Source organism: Caloenas nicobarica, chromosome 14, assembly GCF_036013445.1.
Source record: "Caloenas nicobarica isolate bCalNic1 chromosome 14, bCalNic1.hap1, whole genome shotgun sequence".
In the NCBI taxonomy this organism is placed as follows: domain Eukaryota; kingdom Metazoa; phylum Chordata; class Aves; order Columbiformes; family Columbidae; genus Caloenas; species Caloenas nicobarica.
The window spans coordinates 426,039-452,435 of record NC_088258.1 but is presented as its reverse complement, the minus strand read 5'-3'; the positions used below and the strand labels follow the sequence as shown (position 1 = coordinate 452,435).

The following is a 26,397-nucleotide window of genomic DNA, read 5'->3' as shown; positions in this document are numbered from 1 at the left end:
GGCAGGACCCCCGAGCATGGCAGGACCCCCGGGCTGGCAGGACCGCCGGGCTGGCAGGACCCCCCGGGCTGGCAGGACCCCCGAGCATGGCAGGACCGCCGGGCTGGCAGGACCCCCAGGCTGGCAGGACCCCCGAGCATGGCAGGACCGCCGGGCTGGCAGGACCCCCAGGCTGGCAGGACCCCCGGGCATGGCAGGACCCCCCGGGCTGGCAGGACCCCGAGCATGGCAGGACCCTCCGGGCTGGCAGGACCCCCCAGGCTGGCAGGACCCCCGAGCATGGCAGGACCCCCCGGGCTGGCAGGACCCCCGGGCTGGCAGGACCCCCCGGGCTGGCAGGACCCCCAGACTGGCAGGACCCCCGAGCATGGCAGGACCCCCGGGCTGGCAGGACCCCCAGGCTGGCAGGTCGCTCCCCCCGCGCCACCGGCACTTGGGGCACGTGCTGCGGCAGCACCCGCTGAGCAGCACACCGAGACGTAATTGAATTCACACTCTCGGATTTCACTCGTTATCCTGTCAAGATTTTGGCATTTCAGATGATTCACAATTGCTTCAATTATAGGAATTGGGGTGTTTAGACAATTCTACCCCCCTTGCCTTCCCTCCTTCCCGCTCCTGGCGCTCCAGGCTGTTGGCGTGGAGCCCATCCCCGCTCCAGCCGCGCTGGCAGGAGGGTCCCTGGGGGGCTCGGCTCTCCCGGCCGCTCCCCGGACACCACGCGGCCCCTCGTGGGGTCCCTTTGGGTGCAGCGCAGGGCGCAGGGGCCCGGCCTTGTGCGCTGCATCTTCCCTCCTGACACAGGTAACATTGACTTAAGGCAGCGTCTGTCCTGGAAGTGTCCTGCAGCCTCGCAGAGAAATTAATAGCTCCGTTTCCTGCTTCTGTGGTGCAGAATTATAATTCTTCCTGGCGCTGTAAAGAGCCGCGCACGGCGGTGCGGGGAGGGACGAAGAGGAGCAAACTCTGCAAAGGGACATCGAGAACTGACCTCAGGAAAACAGTTCATCACAGTGGACTGGCTGGAATAAAGAGCAGCTGCCCGAAGGCAGGGGACAGGCAGGGGACAGGCAGGAGGTGACACCGGGGACAGTCCTGCGTGGTGCCAGCAGCGGGGGGGGCAGCACCAGGGTGCCGGGAGGGACGGACGTGTCACCATGCCCGTCTCACAGCCCTGGGGAGTTCGCCCCGTTCCCCTCAGCCACCACAGCCCCCCCAGCCTCTCCCCACCCAGACCCCCAGCGCCAGGGCCTCCTCTCGCTCCCTCTGTGCTCCACGGTTATTTCACCCAAATCACCAGGTCGATGCCTGATCCATTTATAAGTACCTTGGACCAGCTCCGGAGTCTTTAAATAAAGGAAAAAAAATTAAAGAAGCGGTTACAGCATTTACTGCTTCTTTAGGACAAGAGATATTTTCATGTAATTCCTTGAGAAAAGCTGAAACATTTCATGGATGAACATCCCATCTCGGGGCCTGCTCGCTCCCACCAGCTCTGAGTGGACTGTAAGCACAAACTCTGAGGGCAGTTTTAGTGCCAACGTAATTTGTTTTGTTTTGTTCCTTATTTCCATGTCGCCCCTCCCTTTTTGTGCTTCCAAAATATAAAATAGCATTGCAACACTTAAGCTGTACTCTGAAAGTCAATAGGCAAAGGCATGTAAAATATGTATTTGTAACAGAAACACAAAATTCATCATCTTGCACACATTAAATATTTCATATGTGGAATTTCGTGACAAAGCGCATATCAAGACATATTATGTAAAATGGACAAGTTAAATCCAATTGGCTTCGAGTTAACATCAGTGTTAGAAAGTTAACTTTTACATTTCCTAGCTTTTTGAAATTTCCAATCCATAATTTCACTGTTGAGGTGAGGTTGAAGAGATTGCTTTTGATACCTGGGGTCCCCATGCTTCACACAGGTTTTTTACTGTATTTCCTAAACCGTGCGGTACCTCCAGACCTGGTGCGCCCAAGCAGCCGTTTAATGGCACTCCTGGGCATCGCCGTGGAACGTGTTCACCAGATACCCACTGAAGTTTGCTGCAGTTTCAAAAACCCCAAGCCCTTTATAGGATATGCAAACCAATCATAGAATCACAGAATCATTTTTGTTGGGAGAGACCCTTAAGATCATCAAGTCCAACCATAACCTAAATCTGGCGCTAATCCATGTCCCTTGTCAGGGGACCCTCATCTCGGCGCCTGTCCAACCCCTCCAGGGCTGGTGACTCCGCCACTGCCCTGGGCAGCCTGTTCCAATGCCCGACAGCCCTTTCTGGGGGCTCAGGCTCCATCACGTCTCCCGCGGTTGTTTCCGCCCCGTTCTGTGCAGGTGGGTGCCCCAGCGGGGGCAGCGGAGCTGGTCGGTGCAGCGCATCCTGCCTCGCCAGGGAATAACAGCATTTCAGAAGCCACATTCTCCAGTCACAAAGGAAAGCCTTCACCTGGAGAATATTAGCTCAGACCCCCTGATGGAAGTGTGGTTGTTGAAATCCATCTCAACTCTAACAGAAAAGGAAGGAACTCTTCTGCTATTCATCTCTGCTGTTTATATAGCTAACCACAGAGCTCAGGCGCACCCTGAGCTCTGATCTCAAACAAATACTATTCAAGACTAGAGATTAAATTGTTACTTTAGAAAACATGGTTGTTGTTTCTCTTATTATATTTCAGAGCGACAGAGGCAGAGCAGCTTTTCCAGAGCTGGCTGTGCAGTGGGTGCACCCAGAGCCACACGTCCTGCGCCCAGACCTGGCTGCACCACATCCCCCTCAGCCTCTGCAGGTCACCCCCAGCCCGCGGAGTCACCCCCAGCCCATGGAGTCACCCCCAGCCCGCGGAGTCACCCCCAGCCCGCGGAGTCACCCCCAGCCCGTGGAGTCACCCCCAGCCCGCGGAGTCACCCCCAGCCCGCGGAGTCACCCCTGCTCTGCAGGACGGTCCTTGCTGAGCCTGGGACAGGCTCCAAGCGAAGCTTCTCCTGATGGGAAGTTTTGCTCCTGCTGCTGATTTCGGAGGAGCGGTAGAGATGGGGTGCGGACTGGCAAGGCTTCCGTATGAAGGATGCTCCAGCTCACGATGGAAAAGGGGACTTTGGAAGAAACTTCTGAAGTGCAGTTTGCCCCAGACCTCCAAGCTGCTGGCAGATGGGGAATGGCAAAGGCAGGTGCTCCTGCTGATGTCCAGGGTTCGCATGTTGGCCTGAGCAGTCTCCAGATAATCCTGTGCAGATGCGCTTCGGGAGGCCAGCATGGCTCACTGAGAGCGCTGGCAGCTGCAGCGCTGGCAGTGGGGCAGGGCTGGGTCCCCACACATTGTCCCTGCAGAGCCCCAGAGCTGTCCCCACCGCGCATTGTCCTGCACAGCCCCAGTGCTGTCCCCACCGCGCATTGTCCTGCGCAGCCCCAGAGCTGTCCCCACCGCGCATTGTCCTGCACAGCCCCAGTGCTGTCCCCACTGTGCATTGTCCCCGCATGGCCCCAGAGCTGTTCCCACCGCGCATTGTCCCCGCATGGCCCCAGTGCTGTCCCCACCACGCATTGTCCTGCGCAGCCCCAGAGCTGTCCCCACCATGCATTGTCCCCGCATGGCCCCAGAGCTGTTCCCACCGTGAGCCCAGGGGCTGCACTGACACCAGCCCACCCCCTTCACACACCCTCTCAAAGCAATGGGGCAGCATAGCAGCTTATATTAATTAGGCCCTAAATTGTACCACAGCACAGACAGGAGTGCAGTTTGTTTGTTTTTAAACAGGGCACATGTCACAGTAAATGCCAGCAGTCCCAGCGCTTGGAATAATAAATGTGCAAATAGCAATTAACAGTTGCGTCTTCTGCTTACATGCAAAGGACATAATTAGTTAGTTCCATCTGTTAATTATACCTGCCATGGTTCAGATATTCATATCACAGTCAGAACTGGAGGAGGAAGGTGAGCTTGTGCAAGCCAAACTCTTGTCATCCAAACATGAGACCCAGCAAGACTCTGTCTCCTCTCTCGGCTGCTGCTCCAAGGCACCAGGTGCTTGCAGGGTGCAGCAGCCCCCGCCCCCCGCTGCGCCAGCCCCTCGCAGCCCCCAACCGGCCCCCTCGCCCCTACCCCTGTCCCCAGCACCCACCCTGTCCCCTGACCAGCCCCGCAGCGCCTGGTCCTGCAGGTCCGCTCGCCCTGCCCCCTGTCCTGCTGCTGTCCCTTTCGCTCACCCTTCGCAAACATTTTTGCAAACACATTCACTCTCCGCTGCCTGCGCCTGACAACAGCCCCCGCGAAAGCCCCCGCGCGGGGCAGCACGTCGCATGGGAGCCACGAGCAGCTGCTTCGCCATTAAGAGGCAACTCCAAACCGAAGTGCGGAGGGTGAGGATTGAGTCCCGGCTGCCAGACACGTTTCCATGTGCTAATTTCAAACAGACTTTCAGGATGTGCTCTCGTGGATCTGAGCAAGCAACAGAATCTTAACTATCAGAGCTCCTCACTGGCTGATAAAATATGGATAAAGGAGCCATCACTTCAGAACAGCAGGAAGAGAAATAATTGCCAAGGTTGGCTCTCATTTGAATATTGTTTAAAACCCTTGTAGCATGGAGATGGCTGTTGCAGTTTCATTCTGCTTGTGTGAATAAATTTGCTAGACAAGATTTCTACTCGGCACAGCCAGAGCAGAGGTAACGAGGGGCGCCTGCTAATTGTCCCATCAGACCCAAATGACTCTGCTGCTCCAGGCGGGTCCCCCAGCCCCGGTGCAGGGACCCGGGTGCCGTGGTGCTGCTGCGGTGCAGCCTCCTGGCAGCAGCAGCAGCACTGAATAGGGCGGGCGTGAAGGAACCACGGAGAGAGGAGCTCAGTCTCCGCTGCATTTGGTTTAGTTTTAAACGGCATTTCTTTTTTTTCGTGCTAGCTGGTGTAGAGGCTGACGAGGACGCCAAAGTGACACTGACTAATTGAATTCTGAACTAGCAGGAGCAATGCAAATATCTGACAAATTGATTTAATTGAATTCACGTACAATAAAGCTGAGATCTAAAAGGTCAGCTAGAAAATGGAAAGGGTCCCTGGAGTGCTAACAGGAGGAAGCTGACTTTAATACACATTCATCACATTTTATCATCTAATTAGTTCACACAATGCCAGACTGATAGACAGAGGCCTAAACAAAAGTATCGATTGATTATTATCCACATATCTATCATATTGCCTGCAGCCGGCTGTCAGAGCGAGCTGGCAACTCCTGTCCAGCGGATCAACAGAGGGGGGGCATTTGATAAATAGTTTTTCCATAGCAGATTTTAGACTCTGGAAAGTGTTTTACACAGACACTGAACGATAAAGATCCTTGCAAAATCTCTCTAGCAAAACCATGATCAAAACCCAGCCAGTCTGGCCCGCATCGAGGATATTGATGAAGCGGGGGGCGGGCAGCCCTGCTCCGCGCCGAGCGCAGCCCTGGGCATTGCCGGGCAGCCGGCACCGGGGGCTGCCGGGCGGGGGTCCCGCTGCCCCCCCGCCTACAGCGGCTCTGCTGAGCCTCAGCCAGGCACTTTCCCTTCCTGACGCCTCTCAAGCGAGGCGATTTTAAGCAGGCAGCAGCGACCTCGTGAATCCGCAGCACGTCCTGGGTGTTGCAGCACATGGGGCTCACACGGGGGCGCCGCCAAGGAACACAGCATGGGGGCTCCCGTCCCCGCACGGGACGTGCCACCCAGGGCTGGCAGCGCCCACCCCGCCCGGGGATTTACCCCGAACTGCACAGCTCCCCCGAGCAGCCGCGGCGCGGGGTCTCTCAGGTCCTGCTGCCCTCCAACTGCTGACCGTGCCAATAAACTGAGCGCTCCGAGCTCCTCACACAGGCTGGCTGAGAGCAAGAGTTTCACCTTTCTGGGCTGGGAGCCTCCATCAGGAGCCCCGCGGAGGGAAGGTCTGGGGCCAGCTCGGTGTCGCAGGTGCTGCGAGGCTGAGCCCCCCTCGCCGCAGCTGCGCCCATGGCACCGAGCCTGCTCTGCTGCCCGGCCCAGCCAGCCCGGCAGCCGTGCTCCTCAGGAGGGCTCAGTGGGTATTTACTGTTGGTTTGTAAGACAGCAAGTTTTATGAACTGTAATTTCATTAAAGCTCCCCGAGAGCCAGCTGCAGGGTGCGGGCAGCCGGATCGATCCCCGGCAGCTGGACAGGCAGCCGCAGCAGCACCCGCAGCCACCGGCCTGCCCGTCACCTGCCGAGGGGACAGTGATTAACGATGCCTGGCTCCGTGCAGCTTCGCTCCATTCACCACGTTGCAGTTGTACTGGATTCAACCCGGAGCAGGCACCGCCGAAGGGATCTCCTTCCAAGGGGAGCACGGCAAAAACAATGCGCTGAGCACCAGCAAACCAACCACTGAACCGAGTGCTGGAAGGTTACGTGCTGGTCTTCTGCCACACATCTGCATCTGCATTTATTTGCATTATTTTTGTCAGAACATATGGGATGGGACCTTGCTAAAGCAACTTGTTTTTCCTTTTCATCAGGCTTTATTCATTTGTATTCTGGATTATCTAATCATTCAGGCTTTAAATATCTAGAGTTAGAAAACAGAGATTTGACTACAGCCTGATTCAGAAGAATTAGCTTTTGCTAAGACAGACATGTTCAACAGCTGCCAAAATAACATCAGCCTTAAAAAGAATGTGTCTTCACTTTTTTATTGTTAAAAAGTGAGCAGAGTTAATAACTGGAATGGAAGCATTTAACTGGTGCATGGAGTGTACTGAGTCTATTTGTTAATTAGGTTGCAAATCAGGCCTTGGAAGCAATGCAGTTCTCAGCCTAAATATTCAGCTGGAGCTGGGGCGCCAGTCAGATACCTGCAGGGAGCCTGAGCCAGACCCAGCACCCCAAACCAGTCTAACACAGGGAAATCTCCCTGCAGAGACCCCCTCTGCCTCCTCAAGCTCCCCAGCTGGGCAGGGACCATCCTGCAAATGCTCCGGCCCTGTGCAGCCCTCCCGTCCCCCCGCACACCTGCATCTGCGGGCAGGGACTCCCCTTTTCTTGCACCACTTGGCAAGCGAGCCCTGGCCCGTCAGCCCTGCTGCGCTCGAGGCAGCAGCACACACCAGCTTCATCTCCACCGGCTCCTCTCCATCACCCGCAGGTACTTTCCATGGGAGAAGCGAAGGTCCCAGACACGCAGACTGGCGCAGGGCTGGGTCCCCAGCCTGGCTTGGCCGCAGTTCAGTCTCTGACCCAGAGGAGGCTTCTTACACTCTGGTGCTCAGGCTGACTCTAACTCCCTCTCTGAACAGACTACCACAACTAATTTATTTTGAACAAAACCAGAAATAAAAGGATAATCAGGTTATCCCAAATGACAACTGCAACATCTGTATTTTCTGGTACACTGGGCACATTTGATGTACAGAATATTTTAATGAGGCTGAAAAACTTGTCAATGATATTTCTTTTGTCCCTTTCTCAAAGGAGCAATGGTTAGCTCTCCAAAAGAATATTAATTGGTGCACAATGTGGGAAACAGCATTTTTCTGCAATGGTATTTGTTTTTTTCTCCCGGCTTTCTGCAGAGAACCCTTTCCCCGCAGCAGCAGCAGCTTCCAGCCCAAGCCCCTGATGAGCTGCCTGGCTCCACTCAGTCCTGCCTCCCTTGGTGCCTTCCCCTCTTCCCACTACCAGGCTATTGCTTCAGTATTTTAATTCCTTTTTTAGCTATAAACCCTTGTTCCACTCTTTTTCAAGGAAAGCAGCAGTCACCATAGGTTGCTGCTGGCAGGTTCGGCAGCAGGCAGGGCAGCTTTGTCCCCAGGGCCGGAGCAGAAGGTGCCGGGTGTCCCTGGCTTTGCTGACGGTGGATGTGGAGGCTCTTCCTTAAGCCCTGATGAACTCAGGGCAACGCTCCCTGTGAAGGGCTCCCATTAACAGCTTTTCTCTTTTCTGTTGCTGCTAATGGCAAAATTTTTAGTGCAGGCTTGACTGAGTCTACCATTAAGACTGAAACTACCACAATAGCAAATCTATACCTGGAGTTAGGACCACAAAAAGCAGAAGCTGTTGTCTCAATAGACCCCCACACATGCAGCAAACCCACTAATTCAAGCACCACAAGGTGTTCCAAGGAAAATCCTGGTGCAGTGAGACCACTCTCCTATCCCAAACTCAAGAACAAACAGCCACTGCAAGGTTTTTCTTTTATCCTAATTGATGGTTATTGCTTTCACCTGCATGCCCAGCTGCTGCTCATCGCCCTTGGTCCGGGTGAAATGCAGCTGGGGAGCAGGGTCTCCATCCTGGCACAGCATGGCCTGACCCGGAGTAGCCTTTCTTCTGGCAGGGAAAGCTGCCTTGCGCTTTTAACATTTTATAGCTATTAAAAACGCTTTGTGTGTTCCTTGGCCCTCTGCAGGGCAGCCAGCCAGCCACCAACCTGCCAGCACCCAACCTGGAGCGCAGGTAGGTTCTTGTTCTTCTCACCTTCACCTGATTCCGTGTGCCCCGCTTCCCAGCCGCCCCAAGCCCCCACGGCCTGCGCAGCCCCGGCTGCCCCATCGCTGGTGTCGGGGGACGGCGTCACCCCCCGGGCAGAGGCCCAGAGCTGCGGGTGGGGTCCCCCCGCGCAGGAGGGCTGGGGGGCACCGGGCTTGCGGGGGGACGTGCCGCGGGGACGCGCCGCAGGCCGTGGCCGGCCATCCTCTGTCCCAGCGGGACCCCGCTTGGCTGCGGGGTGGCAGCTCCCGCTGGGGACAGGGCCAGTTCAGCGGGGCTGAGCAGGATGCTGGCTTGGGTGATGCTCCCTAATTCACTAGTTTGCATTTAAAATGAGCCCTGTGGTGCTATTTTTTTTTGATGAGGGAATGTATTAAAGTCAGTGTGGCTGACGTTTTTTAAATAAATTCCAAGATGAATTCCACACGTATCCTGTGTTAATGTGGAAGGTGGAGATAGAGGCCGGGGTGAGCTGAAGCAGAAAGTATACTGTAAATTGAAGCCTGGCGTTGAATATAAATGGCAAAGGTTGCTGACTGCCAAACCCAGTAAATGGGGTTCAAGCAGCGCGCGGCGACGAGGCTGTGAGATGGATTGATTGCCTTTCGCCAGAGCTCGCCCGGCCGGGAGGGCGGCTCGGGGCCCGCCGCGCCAAGGGGACGGTCACACCCCCGGCCGGTGGCCCCGGTGGGTGAGGAGCCCGTGACGGTGACACCGCGGGTGCGCGGTCACTGCCGTCCCCGGGCAGGGCGCGGGGGTGCCGGGGCCGCGGCCGCTGCTGCGGGGCTCTGCGCGGGAGCGGGACCCGGCGCCTGCCCGCGGGTTCTCCGGTTTTGCTCTCCTGGGCAGCCCGTGCAGGGAAGGGTGATTTGTATTGGCAGCGAGAGGGGAGAGAAGGAAGATGACCACAGAGAGACAGTTTGAGAAATGAAAAGACAGACCAGAACGTTTTTAAAATGAAGAAGGAACCTGTGCAAAATTGTTTTCGATTAATCTGCAGCTAGCTGAGCTCATTAAATTGAAATTATTTCATACAGGCCCACGAGAGAGCACCTGCGGAAAGCTCTGTTAGAGAACAGGGAGGGATCGAACCCTCGTTGCTGGCAAAGTGTGGCCTCACGTGCGCCCGAGCGGGGGCGCGGTGGGAGGGCGGGTGTCCTGAGCGGGGCTGCCGATGGGGATTTCGGCAGCGCCGATGGCCCGGGACAGCCTCACGATAACTGACCGGGGGTTACAGCCCCGGTCTGGGTGCTGCGTGTGACCCTCAGTGCAGCATCCGCTCCTCAAAGGCAAAGCGGCTCCAAGGTTCCGCACGCAGAACTCTGCGCAGTTCAGCGTCAGCGCTAATCCCGCGTTTGCTGCTCAGGAGCAAGTCCTGGTTTTGTCAAAGTCTCCCCCAAATCATCGCTGTCTGCACTCTCTTTCCAGACCAGGTTTTGCCTTGACAGCAGCCTGATTCCTCTGACCTGGAGGATTATTCCAGATTTATGCCAGGATATGAGAAAAAAACAGGACTGATCAGGCCTGGTGGGAACAACAGAAGGCAAATCCCAGCTGTCTTCCTAATGTGTCCCTAATAATTAAAACCTTTTAACATGATAATTTTGCAAACGGATTTATCTCAAATGGGTCTGACAACCAGCCTGCTCATGGAAACGAATCCTGCCAGCCCCAGCCTGCAGGAGCCCCCAGTCCAGGGGATGGTGATGCTGAGTCCGGGCCCTGGGCCGGCTGGTGTCTCTCCAGGGAAGCCGCACGGACAAACGGTGTCAGCGTTTGGATCGGGGGCAGGATCGGGCCCGGCCTCTCCCGGTTTCGGGTGGGCAGCTCTCAGCCCACAGGAGGTGTTTTTCTCCTCCAGGAAACGGTGAGCGTTCATTGAAACTCCATGGAGGTGCCATTGCCTCTGCTCCTTGAGGATCAGTTTCCACTGTTATCACCACCGTAATGCTCTCTGCGAGGCAATATGACTTTCTTCTATGTAAACAGCAATAACTTCAGAATTACTCAGGAAAGACAGAGACCTCAAGAGATGTTTAAATTACTGGCTATCTCATTAATCAAACACAAATGCAAGACTAGCAAAGACTCTAGTTGCTGAGCTGGAAAATGCTTAAATTCATTTATTGAGACAGCAGGGAAAAGCAGATCTCTGCCAAGGACTGGGAGTGCCGAGAGCCGGGGTGACCGCGCTGCCGTACAGCTTTTGCTGCAGTTCTTTGGAGCCTCAGCTGGCCCAGGCACCGGATTTCTGTGTTGGGGTCTGCTCCTGCCTCGCCCTGAGCTGAGCTTGGCCCTCGACCGGGCAGACCGATGTGGGTGCCCAGCCCGGCCCTCTGCTCTGTTTGGGATTTCTGCACCATCTGCCCGCGCCAGCGGGAGCATTGGCAGGAAGGAGCCGGGATGCGTCTCCAGCCGAGAGCGGCAGCAAGGCTGTGCCATCCATCCTCCCGGGTTGCCATGCCAACGGAGAGCAGACAAGAACCAATTTAATTTGCAGAATCACCCTCTTGACACAAAATCCAGGCAGCTTGTGAGGAGAGGGGTGAGAGGTGTCAAGGGAGCAGGGAGCTACTCTCCGTGCCTCTGCATCCCGCGTGTGGCTGTTTTGTTTCCCAGAAAGGTCTCCGACCCCTCTGCTGCAGAGCTGGAAACACCAGACCAGACGCCAGCCCACGGGAAGCTCACCTGGTCACCTTTGGGAAGCAGCTGGGAACCCACTGGCTATCTCGGCACAAAACACATCAGTGTGCTGCTTTGGTACGGCGTGGCTGGGTCACGGGTGGGAAGCCCTGTCCCGAGGCGTGGAAATGCCTTTGCCTCAGATGCTCCCTCCCCATTGTAACAAGAAGGGGGAAATTGCAAAGCCGTTTCTGCTCTTCATCCTCTTATTTTCATGCTTGAAGCCAGCTGGGACTGTGGATGATGAAGACTCAGCGTCGTTCCTCTCTGATCAGCTTCTGTCTGGACTTGCAGCCCAAGGAGGCTCTTTCCCTGAGGAGATGTCGGGAGATCCGGGCCAGCCAGGACGGCCTCTGCTGGGACTGCTCAGCGGCTGGCAGTGTGTGTGTAGCACAATATGTCCTGTCTGGCTGCCCCCGGAGACCTCCAGGCCTGCCTTTGACTGCTTATCGCATTTGTGTCACACACTGACCCTGGAGGCACCACGAGCTCCGTGCCATGCTGCCGGGAGCAGGGCATGCCCCGGTGTCCTTCCATGGTCAGAACGGCTCGTGTAGTGCAGAGTGGGGCACAGGGCGTCCCGTGCAAAATTTCCTTGTGGCCAGCTGTGAGTGTCCACACAGAGATGTAAAAAAGAAAAATTATTTCCTCAAGCATCCTGTGGTGATGCTCCATCTTCCTTTGCAGCAGCCTCCGCTCCACCCTTCCTCTCCATCTCTGTCTGTGCCATCCTGTTCTAATGCAGGTTAAAAACGCATTAGAGACCCTGCCACCAGATGTGTTTTCAGTGTGCCCGGCGAGGACACACACCCGTGTGATGGATGAGATAAATGAGTAATGGTGGACACAGTGTCCCTAACAACAGCACAACATTTAATTCTCTGTTCCTGCTTCACACTCTGGTGTGAAATCTGAAGAAATACAAATTGCTCCTGGAAGGGCTTTTGGAGTTTCCACAGCAGTCTGGAGCACCCAAGATCATGGGATCTGGCTGGATGGTCTCAGCATTGGACTGCCATTGTCACCGATCGATATCCCAAATTACCTCTTCATACCGAAGGTGTTTGCTAATTCTCATGGATCCCTGTGTTTCATGCCCTCGGTGTCCTGTCATGCACTGGTGGTTTTAGTCCACAAGCTAGAGTGCAATATGCTTATGAGTAATAGCATCTTATTGGAGTGTAAAGATCTTCCTATTTCACTGATTTATCCTGCACTTAAACTAATTCAAAATTCACTTACTTCAAAAGTACTGGAAGCAAAATGCTCTCTGTAAATAGCCTGGCTTTTTCTAAACTGATATCACTGAAAGGGAAGATGGAATAACTTGCACTATCTATTTTCTCTTGGAGGTGGCATCACTATTATTTTGACTGTTTTCCATAACGAGGGCAGTAGTTGATTCTTCTCTGTAAAAGAGGCTCCTGGGCTGGCAAGGACTATTTGACCTTTATATCAGAGTCTTTAGATACTCTGCTCAGATGAATCTGGAGTTCGTTTAAGCAGCCAGTTAGGCAGCCGCCTTGTTTTCAGTTCACTGCACAGTGGATTTCTGAATCACAAAACGCCAGATATCCAGACCCAGTCCCCTTGCTTTGGCATTGCGGAGTCTTTTTGTTTTTCCTTTCCTCAAGCATTTTGGATACTCTTTCGAGTTTATGAGCTGTCACATCATGGAAGAAAAACTGAACCTGTCCAGGCCTGGCCGCGTTGCTCGGCTGTCACAGAACGCTGCACGGCTGGGAGCAGGGAAACGGGGAGCGAGGGGGACACGGGTGAGTGCTGGGCACCAGCACAGCTCCTGCCCTCCGCGGGACGGGGGAGCAGGGTGGGAAATCCCAGCAGCGAAAGCGTCCGATGGTCCCTGCAGAGGCACTTCCAGCTCCGTTCTCCAGCCTTTCCCCGCGCGGCGCAGCAGCCAGCGCGGCGAGCACAGCCCCCGCGCCCCTGCCCACCCGGGGAGCACGGGCTGCGTGCTGGGCGCTGTGTGCGCCCTGTCCTGGCACACAGGGACACGATTGCCACAGTCAGTCACTTAGCACACTGCTGGGGCTTTCTGCTCCCAAATGAAGCCAAATGTTTTACAGGAGTCAGTTCTACCTAGAAATCACACCTACAGCTGGTCTAAATTAGGGGCTGAATAGATTTACTGTGTTCTGGCACGGCAGAGGACAGGCTCAGGTTGCAGAATCTGTTGGAGAGGGTTGCATGCAAATTGGTGAATGGGCAGCAAACACCCATTTTGTTTCCTCGTCCTTTCCTTCATCCCTTGCTGGTCTGTACCCCAGAGCAGGACTGCTCCGCCATTTGTAGCTATGGGGTGTGAATTGTCATCCCCAGGGAATGCTTTCAGAGGCAGGAGTCCAGTGGGCAATAACAGTTTCATTTGAACTGAACTATCCGAAAAGCTCTGGCTCCCCTCCTGCTCCTCTCTGCTGCCTCTGACAGAGGCTCAGACGCCCGGGGATACCCCAGGAGCTGCAGCATCACCTCTGGGGATGCTCAGGGTGGGGGCCAGGGCTGCATCCCCCTCCCATTCCGTGGGCGCTGGCAGCATCACCTTGCTCTTCCCTGGCAAGTGGTAAAGGAGAGGGAATGGGAACGGTTCTGTACCGCCGCTGCCGGGGTCCGCGGCTGTGTCCGCGGTGCTGCCGGCCCGGCCGGGCTCTGATCCTGTGCCAGCTGGTGGCTGGATGATGATGACGCAACAGACAGGTGTAAAATTTAACATCTCAACAACATTTCTAACATGAGAGAACTTCTCATTTTTGATAGAGAAGAAATGACTTCAGGCTTCGCTAAATGCCATCCCAGGCTACATTAACTGCTGTCTTGCTCAGAGCCCGCTGTCTCGTTGGTTGTGTGAGGCATGGACAATAGTTCATTTCCCCACTTGCAATTCGGGTATTATTTGCATCACAGTGGTTAGGGATACATCAGCAGAGCTTTCTTTTTCTAGACTATAGAAGATACCAGAATCAAGGAAGGCAGATGTGGCATCAAAATCTAGTAAATGAGTAGTCTTGATCACTTATCAAACCTATTTCAATCCCAAGTGAAAGCATTCAAAATCCTAAAAGAAAGAGTCCCTAAGCAGTCAAGAGAGCAGAGCACTGCAGAGTAGGTGGCATGGGTGTTTCTGAAGAATAAATCTTAGTGGGAACATGCTGGGTACCTCGTTACCAGGCAGAGTGATAAATTAGGCAGCTCACAGAAGAGCTACAGAAATGATGAAGGAGGTGGAGGATCCATCTAATGAGCAGAAATTAAATTATTGAAATTGGCAGGGCTTGGCTGAGTGGCAGTGAGGAGGGGAGGAGGAAATGTGCAGGGAAAGGAAAGGATGAGTAAGAATGATGATTTACAGACTCACACCGGGCATCTCTCCTGCCAGCGAAGGGCAGCGGCTGACGGGCAGGTCCGGGAAGCCGCGGTGCCGGGTCCCTGTCTACCCTGATGGTGGTTCGGGAGGGGGCAGCTCCGTCCCATGGCAGCACTGAGGCTTGCGGCAATGGCAGCAGATGCCAGGAGGTCCCTGTGGATGTTCCGCACCACGAGATCAGAGGCATCAGGTGCTGAGCCGTGATGGGGGCAAAGCTGGGGATTCGCGGATTACGATGCAGAATCGGGCTCTGATACCGATACAGTTTAAACTGTATTTCAGTTTAAACTGGCAGTATTACAGTTTAAACTGGCATTTCCATTGCTGGGAACCAGATCTTCCACAGAGCAGGGCTGAGTGAGCGAGGTGACAGGGTCATTGCTCCGTGGCCCAAGCATCAGCGTGCGATGCCATGTCATCCTGCGAGCAATCGGCAAACGACTTGCTTTGCAAGCCCAGGTCCTCATTCTGCAAGAGCTGAGATTAGAACACGAGATTATCTCCTGATAATGTGCAGATAGAGCCACTCCCCCGCTTACAGGGAGTAGGTACATGGCAGATGGGACAGGTCCTGCAGTGTCCTATCCGAGGGAGAGCAGCCCTATCCCGCACGGGTGCCGCGGCAGCTGTGGGGAACCGAGGGCTCGGGTCCCGGGCAGGGACGGGGCTCACGGAGCGGGAGAGGTTGTTCCGGAGCACCCAGGGCTGAGCCCACAGCAGAGCGTCCCCCCTCGCTGCTCGGGCCGTGTCCCAGGGGTGTCGGCAGCCCTGGGCTGGGCTTGTCCTCGCTGTGTGGCTGCAGCGTCCATGCTGCTCCATCGCATCTCTGTGGACAGGCTGCCCCCCGGGAGAAGGGGCTGGCTGTGCCCGTGGTGCCGCACGGGCCCGGGTCCAGGCTGCTTACAGGAGAAGCGAGGAGGAGGAGGGAGAGCCCCAGCACTGCAAGCGCAGGGAGGATCAGAGGGAGCAGATACGTAATCCAGGTGTTCAGCAATGGAAGGAAAATTCCTGGCCTTTGGCCACGGGGAATGTACAGAAACGGACTTTAAGGGCTGGCGGGACCTTGAGGGACCATCTGGTTCATTCCTGTGCCACCTGTGGCCACCCCTTGTCCACCCTTCTGTCACCCCTGCCGGGATGCACCTCCGGCTGAATGGCTTTCCCTCTGGCTGCACGTTCAGGATATTCACTGTATTTCTGGCACATAGACTTTTCCAAGCCGAAGAGCTGTTCCCTTTTTCATAGCAACTGTGAACAATGCACCAGTGAAATGGGGAGGGTGGTTTCTGAGCAGCTTGCCCGGAGTTGCTCTTCTTCCACCTTTTGTTAATTTTGAGCAAGCAAGGTGGCTGTGGGTTCCTGGGCTGTGCAGTTCAGATCACAGGAGCCACTACTAAAAGCCACCAGAACAAACACTTATTCTAAACCTGAAGCTATTTTCATGAATGGGAAAATGCTTTGACAGTGTGAAATGCTACTGAAAAACATCCTGAGTGCCTTCTTGGACTAGAGTTTAAATGTCATTGCATTTTTACTGTTTATTTTCTATGCGGTATACATTTATAAACTTCATCTGTTCTCTGAAGGCGGTAGAGCACCATGCAAATTAACCTACCTCTTTACAAGGTGTTTCACTGCTTCTGATGGCAAGTAAATAATGAAGAGGAATTATGGGAGGTTAATCTCTGAAATTTTCTGAAAAATATATTTCTGTTGTTTGTAAAAGTCAGGAAATAAGGTGATAATCTCTGGAAGCTCACCTCTCGGCAGAAGCAATAGTTGAGATAGCAGCACGTAAAGATTCACAGGCCAGGGACTCCCCTGTAGGGACACATCCCCAGCTTACAGCCTGGCCCAGTCGGACCATTTTGTTCAAAAGACTTCACTGGTAGAGTAAAGCCTTCCGAGAGGGGCAACCTGCAATATCCCTTCACAAATTATTACAACAGGAGACGACCGTCCCTGTTAAAATACACGCTTTTCATTTCACTCATGTGTGTCCAATTCCAGCTTCCCATCAATGGGCCTTGCTAAGCCTGTGTCAGATAAAGAGCCTTTCCTGTCCCAGGTCTTCTCAGACTGGAGCTTGTGAACCACAGCGCCAGTGTAGAACTGGAAGGGACAGCTTGGGCCACCAAATGCCATTTCCCTGCAATCGCTGGCAACCATGTCATAAAGTCCACTTCAAACTCAGTCTTAGAACTAACTGCATGCCTTGCTCCCAGTCCTCCTCTCAGGAATCTGTTCCAGAACAACATTTCTCCCATAGTTAGAAACTATCTGGTTTTCAGCCAAAATGTATTTGTGCGGACACATTTTGTGCCTCTTTGGTTTCGTGCCAGCCCTGCCTGCTGTCTGAGGCCGTGTTCCTCCTTCCCTGGTGCTCACCTGTGTGCTCAGGGCGCAGGTTCGGGCTCCCCAGCCCTGCTCTCGGGGGAACGTGCCCAGTGCCCCCAGGCAGGGTCTTCAGCTGGAGATTGTCCTTGGAGCCGGCTCTGCCCCTGGTCCTCTCCCAGTTAATGTTCCTGGAGCAGAGGTGATGGGGATGGTGGATGTTCCCATGTCTGAAGAGAGAACGAGCCCGCCCTCGCCTGTTCCTGCCTTGGAGCGGAGTTCTGCTTCCCCTTCCCGAGCCAGGACACGAGCCTTGGCATGGCAACAACCGGGGCAAGAGACCCTTGTGCTGCTGGGGTGCAGGAACAGCTCAGAAAGGGCTTTCCAGTCTGTTATGTGGGAAAAACCGCTCTAATGAGAGCCTTGCCTTCAGTACGTGCAGGGAAAGGCTCCCAGCTGCCTGCCGTGACTTAACTGTCACACATCCCCATGACCAAGAGTCTGGCACAACCCTCAGCACTGCTGTCTCTTTGGAGATGAGAGCATCATCACAGGCATGTCCCCCAGGCTGGGACAGCCACACAGCACACTGAATGATGGGCACTTAAACTGCATCTGAGGGGAGCCTGCTCCACGGCTGCTCACTACAGAGTTCCTCCACCTTTCCCCAAAGCAACTGGTCTTGACCCCTCCCAAAATCTGGGGCATGAACTGGCTGGTCCACCAGACTGACCGGCCCTGGCAATTCCCATGCAGGGCAAGCAGCACTACTTGGCCTCGCTAGAGCGGACACCGGCTGGGTGCTCGGGAGGCACTCCTGCCGAGGAATGGCAAGTGTGCAGGTATGCAGTGTAAATACATACGCCTTTAAAAGCACAACTGTCAAATAAAGTGTTACACTCCATCAGCTCCTATTTCATCCACCGGCTGAACACCACCAGCCGCTTGGAAAACACTCCGATCTGCTCATGGATGCGTTTGACACCCATGCAGGAGAAATACACATTCTGTGATGAATAAAAAGTCACAGCCCAGGCAGCAGGCATTTAAGGCTAAACCGTTTGTTTTAGAGGGCTTTACATTCTGGCTGTAAAATTTCCTCTGGGCTGGAAGCTGGTGCCCAAGAAGAAATAGTCTTTCTGTTATGTATGATTTGCCTGCAAATCCTATTAGTCTTCTGTGCAGCACATCACAGGAGCAGAGACACAAGGATGTCAGGCCAGGGCGTTTTGCTAAGTACTGCGGTTGAGATGTGTGCTTGCTGTAAGAAAGACCAAAGCACTGCAACTCTTCATTAAATGGTGTCTATTTTGAGGTTTCTCTTATATTTTTGGAACTGAAAACAATTTATTCTTTATTTTTTCTTTTTCTTTTTTTTTTTTTTTGTGTGATATCTGGAAACTCGAGAGCAAGCTCGTTGTTACCAGCAGACTCTGCAGGTTCTCCAGTTTGGAATAAAGGTATCTCCATGTATGAGGAGGATTCATCTCTCTTAAGGTAGATCTATATGTATTACAACAGTTATGTGAAAGGACATAGATATGAGCTAAGCAGAAGGAACCCACTCTGCTCAGGGCTTCCTGAGAACGTCCGTCTGCCCCCAGTCCTGCAGCACATGCCCCCCCTCCATGACCCAAACTGTGCCTACTCGGGATTTTCATGTGAGGTTCAAGTCTGATCACTGAATCTGCAGGAACCTTTCTGAGGGTGCAGCGTGTCCGGGCAGGGCCGGCTGCGTCCCCGGTGGGATCCCGGCGCTCGGGGACGCCCCAGGCCAGCGTGGCCACCGGGCACGGGCTGTGCCGGCTCTCTGAGCCGCGGGGCGGACCTGCGAGTGAGGGACGCGAGGCTTTCCTGCTGTCACTTCACATTAGTCCCTTAACAGTCACATTACCGTAATGCAGTTGAAAAGGAATCCACGAGTTACAGGAAATGATTTACAGGACACAAGACACTGCATTTCAGAGGTCTCATGTGTACCATAAAAAATATATTATGAAGGAATAATCTCTATCAGAACTGGAGCTGCACAGAGAGAACATATGTCCAGCTGAGAGCAGCATTGAGCTTTTGTTCATTATGGGAAAAGTCTGTGCTCTTCCTTTTGTTTTTGATCAATATTTTTCTCAGCTCTGGGTATCTAGTTAATACTGGCACTTAATTTTTTTTCAAATGTTGCTTTTGCCATGGGACCAAGCACAGCTGACACTCCAATGGCATGTTGCTCTAAGATGTTCCCTGCTGAGCTTCACACCATAACAGCAGCATTTGGAGCAATCTCTGGACTTCCCTGTGAAATCCAGGCCAGGGCTCACGGCTGGGGAGCAGGAGGGAGCTCCGCCAGCTCTCCTGTGCAGCCCTTGCCCAGAGCACCTCTGCCTGATGGGGTGCACAGGTCTGCAGTTTCCCACAGTGAAGGCTGGTGAGAAAGGGTCACTGCCTCCAAAAACTCGTCCTGCTCGCAGGCAGGATGAGGCACCCAGCACTCACGGCCACACAAGGCTGGAAATGCACACTGCATTTTTGCAGCATGTGCTCGGAAGCCTAGCCATGGCCCTCGTGTGCATTAACAGGCAGCTGCTCTGCAGCTTTTGCCACCTGGGTCAGGTGGTGGCTCGTTGGGTGATTTACAGCATTCAGGTGGTGCTGGTGCTCTGGGGGTAGCAGTTCAGGTGCAAAAGGTTAGATTGCTGCTCCTTCACCTGTGAGGGCTATAGCAAATGACTGTGTTCCTCAGTTCAGCAGTGTACCACAGTGAAGCCACTGCTGTCCTGCTGACCAGGATGCCAAGAGCTGTGACATGCTCCAATGCCACAGGGCAACATGTGCGAGGGAGTGACTCCTGGGAGACCCCAGAGTGAGGGACAGGAGGAAGCTGAGGCACACTAAATCATTTCTTCCCCTTGCAAAATCCTTGCTAAAACCAAAGCTGAGAACTGGAGGTAGAAAGTGCCAAAATGTGGAGCTGGGAAGAGGTGCCTGCTCTGGAAAAACGGTGAGGAGGGAGGTTCCCAGCTGCAGTCTGCTCCACCAAGGCTGGGACAGAGTTCCTGAAGAGCAGTGTGCCAGGGCGTCATTGGCCTCACCTACTAGCGCAGCTCCTGGCAGCTAAACTGGGAACCCTCCGTGTTCCAAATGGCCATTAGCTCTGCTGTACCTACAAAGCAGCTGCTGCCTGCCCCTTCCCGCAGCTTGTCACCACTCCCCAAGCTCCTGGGGACAGCAGGCTGCCCTGTGGAACCTGTCTGCTCTGCTCCAGATCCTCAGAGGACAGAGCCAGGACACTTCGTCCCTACTGCACCGGGCTGTCCCAGGGGACCTGCCTGCATGTTCCTCTTTGGGGAGCTGGAGGATTTGGGCAGGAGCCATGGGCTGGGGGCAGTGGGATGAGCGGGTGACAATACTGAATGCGCTCTGTGGAAGGCAGAAGCGGGGGCAGGCCGGGACGAGGGGTCAGGGAGCTGTGGCACGGTCATTTCTGCCCAGGGAGAAGGATTTGCAGAGGACAGCGGGCGCTGCCTGCTGCCCCGGGGACCCGCGCCCCCGCTGCGGCCGTGAGCGCTGGCGGCTGGGGATGCGGGGAGCGGACGGGGCTGCCGGGGCTGTGCCCAGCACACCGGGGGGCCGCAGGGCTGCCGCTGGCCGGGGCTGCCCCGCCGAGCGCTGCCGCCGCGGGGCTCCCGGTTCGCCCCGGCGCTGCCCCCCCAGCCCGCGGTGCAGCGCTCGGCGGGGCCCGGCGCGCTCCCGCGCTCTCGGCGGCGGCGGGGGCGGGCCCTCCCCGCGCCGGGAGCGCGCTCCCACCTCCCACCCGGCACAAAGTTTAGCAGCAGGAACTCGGGTGGCAACAGTGCGGAGCCGGCGGCAGCGCTGAGCCCCCGCGCCCCGGTGCCCGGCGGGGGCCGGCGCCGACCGTGCCATGCGGGGCTCCCCCCCGGCGGCGGCGGGGCGGGGGGGCAGCGGCGCCCCATGCGGCCGGGGCGGCCGGGCGGCGGCTGACACCATGTGCGCCCGGTGCCCGGGGCGAGGAGCGGGGAGCAGCCATGGCCCCCCCCGCCCAGCCAGGGGTGCCGGGCGGGCGCGGCTCTAAGGTGCCTCCGGCGCGGAAGCTCCTCTGCATGTGCAGCCTCTCCCTCTGCCTCACCTACCTGTGCTACAGCCTCATGGGGGGCACCGGTCCGGGCGCCCTGCGCTCCCCCGCCGCCGTCCCCGGCACGGCGGCCCCCGCGGCCCCGCGCTCCCCCGCCGCCCTCCCCGGCACGGCGGTCCCTGGGGCCCCGCGCTCCCCCTCCAGCCCGCCGGGCAGCTCCGTTACCCCGGCCCCATCCGCGGCTCCGACGCGGGCCGCCAACGGCAGCCGGGAAGGGGCGGCGGGCGCTTGGCTGCGGACGCCGCTGGCCCCCGGGGAGGTGATAACGGCGCAGAGCGGAGCGTTCGAGAGGGACCCGCAGGAGTCGAGCACCACGGACGAGGAGCTGAGCCGGGCCGGCAGCCCGGGGAGCCGCGGCGGCGGCAGCACCACGCCGGACTACGGGGAGAAGCGGCTGCCGCAAGCCCTCATCATCGGGGTGAAGAAGGGGGGGACGCGGGCGCTGCTGGAGGCCATCCGGGCGCACCCCGACGTGCGCGCCGTGGGCACCGAGCCCCACTTCTTCGACAGGAACTACGAGAAGGGGCTGGAGTGGTACAGGTGAGGGCGCGGGGCTCCGGGCGCCACCCGCGATGGGGGGATGCGGGTCCCGGGGGGCCGCGGGGGGGTCCCCGCTCGGCCCCGGCAGCTCGCTGGGCGGTGGGAGCCACGGCCAGTGTTGGGGGCCGGGGGGGCCGCGGCGGGGCCGGGGTCGGGCCGGGGGGCCGCGACGGGTCGGACACGGGAGCCGAGCCGCGCCCGGGGGCAGGCCGGCTGGTGCGGGGGTGCCGCCTGCCGCCTGCGGTGGCTTCAAATGCGGGGTTCTGATGGGAAGGCGGAAAATGGGTGAAAACATCCCTCTTCTGTAACTCCGTGCACAGGGTGCTTGAGCAGGCTATAGCAGTTCGGCTGCGCTTGGTGTGAAACACGTCTGAATAGGTCAGTAACTAATAATTACAGAAATAAAGAAGATTGCAAGCTGTTGCAGGTGATGCTAGGGGCTGTGAGGTGAGGAAGGGTGCCGGCTTTCATACAGGCTGCATGGTTCACTTCACAGATAGGATTTACTCTTTATTCAACAAGTTCCATGTCAGAAAGTTGGGTTTTTTCCACCGACAAGATCTAATTCTATTCGTGAAGAAGTCTCTAAATGTTATTGTCTGGCATATTGTAACATTCTAAGGGAATCTTATGCTAAAAGTTCTGATTATTAGAAAACACTGGACTGCAGTAATGAAACGTTAAGTGCCTTGACAGATTTAGCAAATCAGTGAATTGTGATGGCTCTGGGGTTTTTTTATTTGTCTTTAAAAATCTGGAAAAAAATAATGTAGTACATCAATGGAACTTGCAAATTACTCGTAGTTCTGTAGTTTACGGTTAAATGCAACCCATACTATTTTCTTTATAAGGAATAGCCTGTGGCTAAGCTGATAAAGTTGTGATGTTGGGGTTTTTTTGCTAGTATGGTAGCTGTTTAACTGCTCTGAAAACGAAGGAAAAAAAATTAGAGGCAGCAAGTTAGTTACAGCTTGGATTATTTGTTCAGTTTTTATTAAAATAGGGTACACGGTCTTCATGTCAACCGCATTTAAAAAAGAGGAACTCCAGGAAATTTTCTGTGGCAATTGTGGAAGCAAAGTCTTCATAGCACTTACTTGGTGTACCATGCACTTGGCTTTGTTGAAATGCCGAGGGATTTTCTTGAGGGACTTCAATGAAGTAGAGATCAGCACTGAGAAAGTGCATTTGTCTCAGAGTGTTTTCGCTGTGCTGTACCAACGTGGGGAAGGAATAAAGGATTGACTGCAGTTATTGTGTTTGTATATATTATTTCAGACACAGTCTCTTATTTTACTGAATTTTCCTGCAAGAAAGGCTTGCCTTGAAAAGTAAGTTTAGAAACTTGCTGGAAAAGGGTAGAAAGCAGCATGTAAAAAGGTTTGGTTTTATTCAAAACAGGCAGAAGAAGATCAAGCACTGAATATGGCAAGCAGCGGCTTTTTCATCTTTAAAGTCAAGCTACAAGAAAAGGGCTAGAGAGTGGGTGTAACTCCTCTGGTGGAGTGAAAGGCACACACAGGTTTTCATTTGCAGCATGCATTTTGAAATTGTTCATCCCCGCAGTAGCTCTGGCGTTTGTGTAGCTGATTTTCAGCACTGGAGCTGTGCTGGGGAGGTGGGAGAAGGAAAGGGGGTCAGAGCTGATTTGTGAGGGTCCCGCAGAGCAGCCTGGGGGATGGATTCTGGTCATGAGATAAATAAATGACACTGCTGCTTGACTGCCTTTGTGGCCCTGACGATTTGCCCTGGTTGTTTAACCTAAAGCCATTTTCACACCTGCCCAACCCCAATAGCTTGCTGCTCCTTTCGGCCGTTGGCCTGGCGGTGGGACAGGCGGGAGCTCTGGGCTCCCGGTGCTGTACAAACACCGAACAGAACCGGGGAAAGCGCCACCCACGCCAGCAGCTGTTTCTTGCTGCCCCTCTCCGAGCTGACCTGATTGAGTGCACCGGGAGGTGACTCTGCAGCTGTGGCCTAGGTACAGTAATGGGAGATTTTTCCTACCCACACAAATGTCAATTTTCTTTAAGCAAAGAAGCAACTATTGAAGTGTTTATACCAGCATATCTTTACAGTGACTTCTATCACTTGTTTATATTTTGCATATAACACTTCTTTTTATGCATGATAATCTGTTAGCTTTTAATACTGTCAAGTTTTTTCTCATGTAGTGAAATAAGGCAACGTCAGACCCTCAGGATTCCTTGCGTTGTCGTTCAATACTGACAGTATCTTCTAGTCCAGCAGCGCTGTAGGGAAGAGCAGCAGTTTCCCACCTTAGTTTCTCCACCTGTGAAATGGAGACAGTACCTAAACGCTGCCGTTTCTTCTGTGTGCGTCCCACGCTGTGCTGTGCACGTCTCTGCTGCCCTGAGGTCAGTCAGCTCTCCCGCTGCCCGAGATGTTCATCGAGGCTGAAGGTTCTGCAAACAGCTTTCGCCGCTGGCCGGAGCCGTGTGGCAAGCCTGTTCCGCCAGCGCTGCCGGCTGTGCTGTCCGGTAACCTTTGGGGAAAGCTGTGCTGTCTGTGGTTGCTTTAGCTCTGCACTCGAAGTTTAAGTAGAAATTACTGAACTGAGGTCTTCCTACACGTGTACGGATGTGAACTGGCTCGAAGGCTTGTTCCAGTTGGTTGGTGTTATGCTGACAGAATTGTTTGTTTAATTGTAATTTGTGATTCCGTACATCCTAATGTCGTGCTGTCTGAAGGACAAGTTCAATGATGCAGCTTTCCTTGAACTGCGCTTAATATCCCATGCACATTGACTTTTGTTGATAAATTCCCTAGCTTGTGTTTTGGTTTTGTTTTGTTTTCTTCTTAATGCAGAATGTCACATGATTGCTATTAAACAGTGTGTTAAAGGCTGAGGGGGATGTGACTTTTGACCTTCAGTTAACAGTGTGGCAATACCTCTCTCTGGTGCATGTGTTGCTGCATATCATCAGCTCTCTCTCTTAAGTCTGAGGCACTGATACCTGGCAGTAAATATTACCTTTGGTGATGAACTTTGCTGACTTTGTCGCTTACAACATGGCAGAACTTAGTCCCGCCGTGGCTGAAGGTTGTGGCAAGGAGCAGATGCCCGCCTTCCCTTTGGAAGTCGGTGGCCGCTCTCTTCCACCTGCTTGTTCCTCCTAAACCACGGGATGCACCCTCGTTACCGGTAGGAATGGCTGCTGGTTTTTAGTGAGCACTGAGTGTCCTTCTGCTCCCTCGCACGCCCGGGGCAGCTCTTGCTGCCCAGGCACAGGGTGACCCCCCAGACCCGTGCCAGGCTGGACCGGGGGCGCCCGCGCAGGCGACGAGCTCTGCGCAGCACGGCGCTCACGCCTCAGCGGGCATGGCCCATGCCCGGAGCTCTGCCCCGAGCGACCCTGCGGTTGGAAACGCGTTATGGGAGCTGTTCTGAGAGTGCAGCAAGGACAGCAGAACTTGGAGAGACTTTGGGGGCCCCTGAGCATCGAAGGAATTCAGCTGACACCTAGAAATGCTCGTTACCAGCACAAACAGGAGCGGCATCTGGGGTATGCCTGAGTTCCCAATCTGGGCCCGAAACAAGGGGGCAGGAGCACGAGAGGATTTTGTGGGTAATGGGAACTGCCCGCAGTGCCTGCCCTTGGACAGGTTTGTCACCTTGCGGTGCCGGCGCCCTTGGTTTGGTGTCTGCTGCGACAGCCGTCGGAGAGGCCGCGTTCTGCGGGGCTGGGCCTGGGCCTGCAGCTCTGGCCTCGGCGCGGGCCCGGGCGGCTTTGTGACAGGAGGAGATGGGGGTGATCCCCTTGTCATCGCACCGCTCCGCGCTGCTGGCGGTTCCAGCAATGGACAGTTTCACGTGTGCAGGCACCAACACCTCCAGGGGCTCAGATGCTGCCGGTGACCGGCCGGGAGGTGTTGGAGGAGAAGCGCTTTTGGGTGGTGTGTGAAGGGAGCGGGGGCTCACAGCACCGGGAACAACGGTGCTTTAGGTGGGTCCTTCTGCTCGTGAGAACGCCCAGCACAATAGACCTCAGCACTTTGACTTTCTGCAGCTCCCAGCCACCGCCAGCTCAGCGCAGTGAGCTGCTTTGGCTTTGTCCGTTAGTGCTTTCAAGGCTATCTCAACGTCCTATGTCTAGCAGAAAAGTGAGGATTCATAACAGTATCTTGAAAAGAAATTTGCAGTTTTAACAAAAATATGTTCTCCACATTGCAAAGAGGGTATCTGATAGTGGTGTCTTTACTTGGAGTTTTAAAGTTCACTGATTTAAGATTACTCCATAGTTAAATTCTATGTGTACATGCACGTTGCTTTACTCCTTGCCTCCCTCTCGGTGGAGCGTTCACGGAGAAGCTGCAGCGCTGTGTCTGTCATCAGACCCCGTTCCTCCCGCTCTGCCCGGCCCCACGCGTTGAGCACTCACGGGTGCAGCTCCGCGCGTGGAGCCGTCCTGGTGCAGCCGCTGCAGGAGCAGGCACTGTGACAGGCAATGAAATGGTTTGCATTGATTAATGCTACTTTCACTGCCTGTCCGGGTTTTTTGGAGCATTCTCCCTAACAGCCAGGCCTGTGTGTTTATTCTGTGAGCTGCTGCCCTCATACAAATAATGAATAATACCATGACAGGGAGCTCTTCTCCCAGTAATAAGTGCACGTTCTCAAGCCGGCGGTTCCAGGGAACAGCTGGCTGTGGCTGCGGAGCCAGCGCTCCCAGTCGCGTCCCTGGACACCCAGCTGGTCCGTGCTGGGGAAGCGGCTGTTGTGTGCTGCTGTTGTTGCGGTAATGGGCTCTGCTCCCCTGGCACCACTCGCCGTCCCACTCCCCCACCGTGCTGGGGATGGCAGGGCTGTCACC

At 55.1% G+C, this 26,397-nt stretch overlaps 1 protein-coding gene across 1 annotated transcript in view; it reads left to right on the top strand.

Moving 5' to 3' along the window:
• Positions 1-20,915: 20,915 nt before the first annotated feature.
• HS3ST4 (heparan sulfate-glucosamine 3-sulfotransferase 4) overlaps positions 20,916-26,397 on the top strand; it is a 51,349-nt gene continuing 45,867 nt past the window's right edge. The window contains exon 1 of the mRNA XM_065644658.1: positions 20,916-21,562. Coding sequence (XP_065500730.1) covers positions 20,916-21,562 — 647 coding nt within the window. The remainder of the gene's footprint in view (positions 21,563-26,397) is intronic.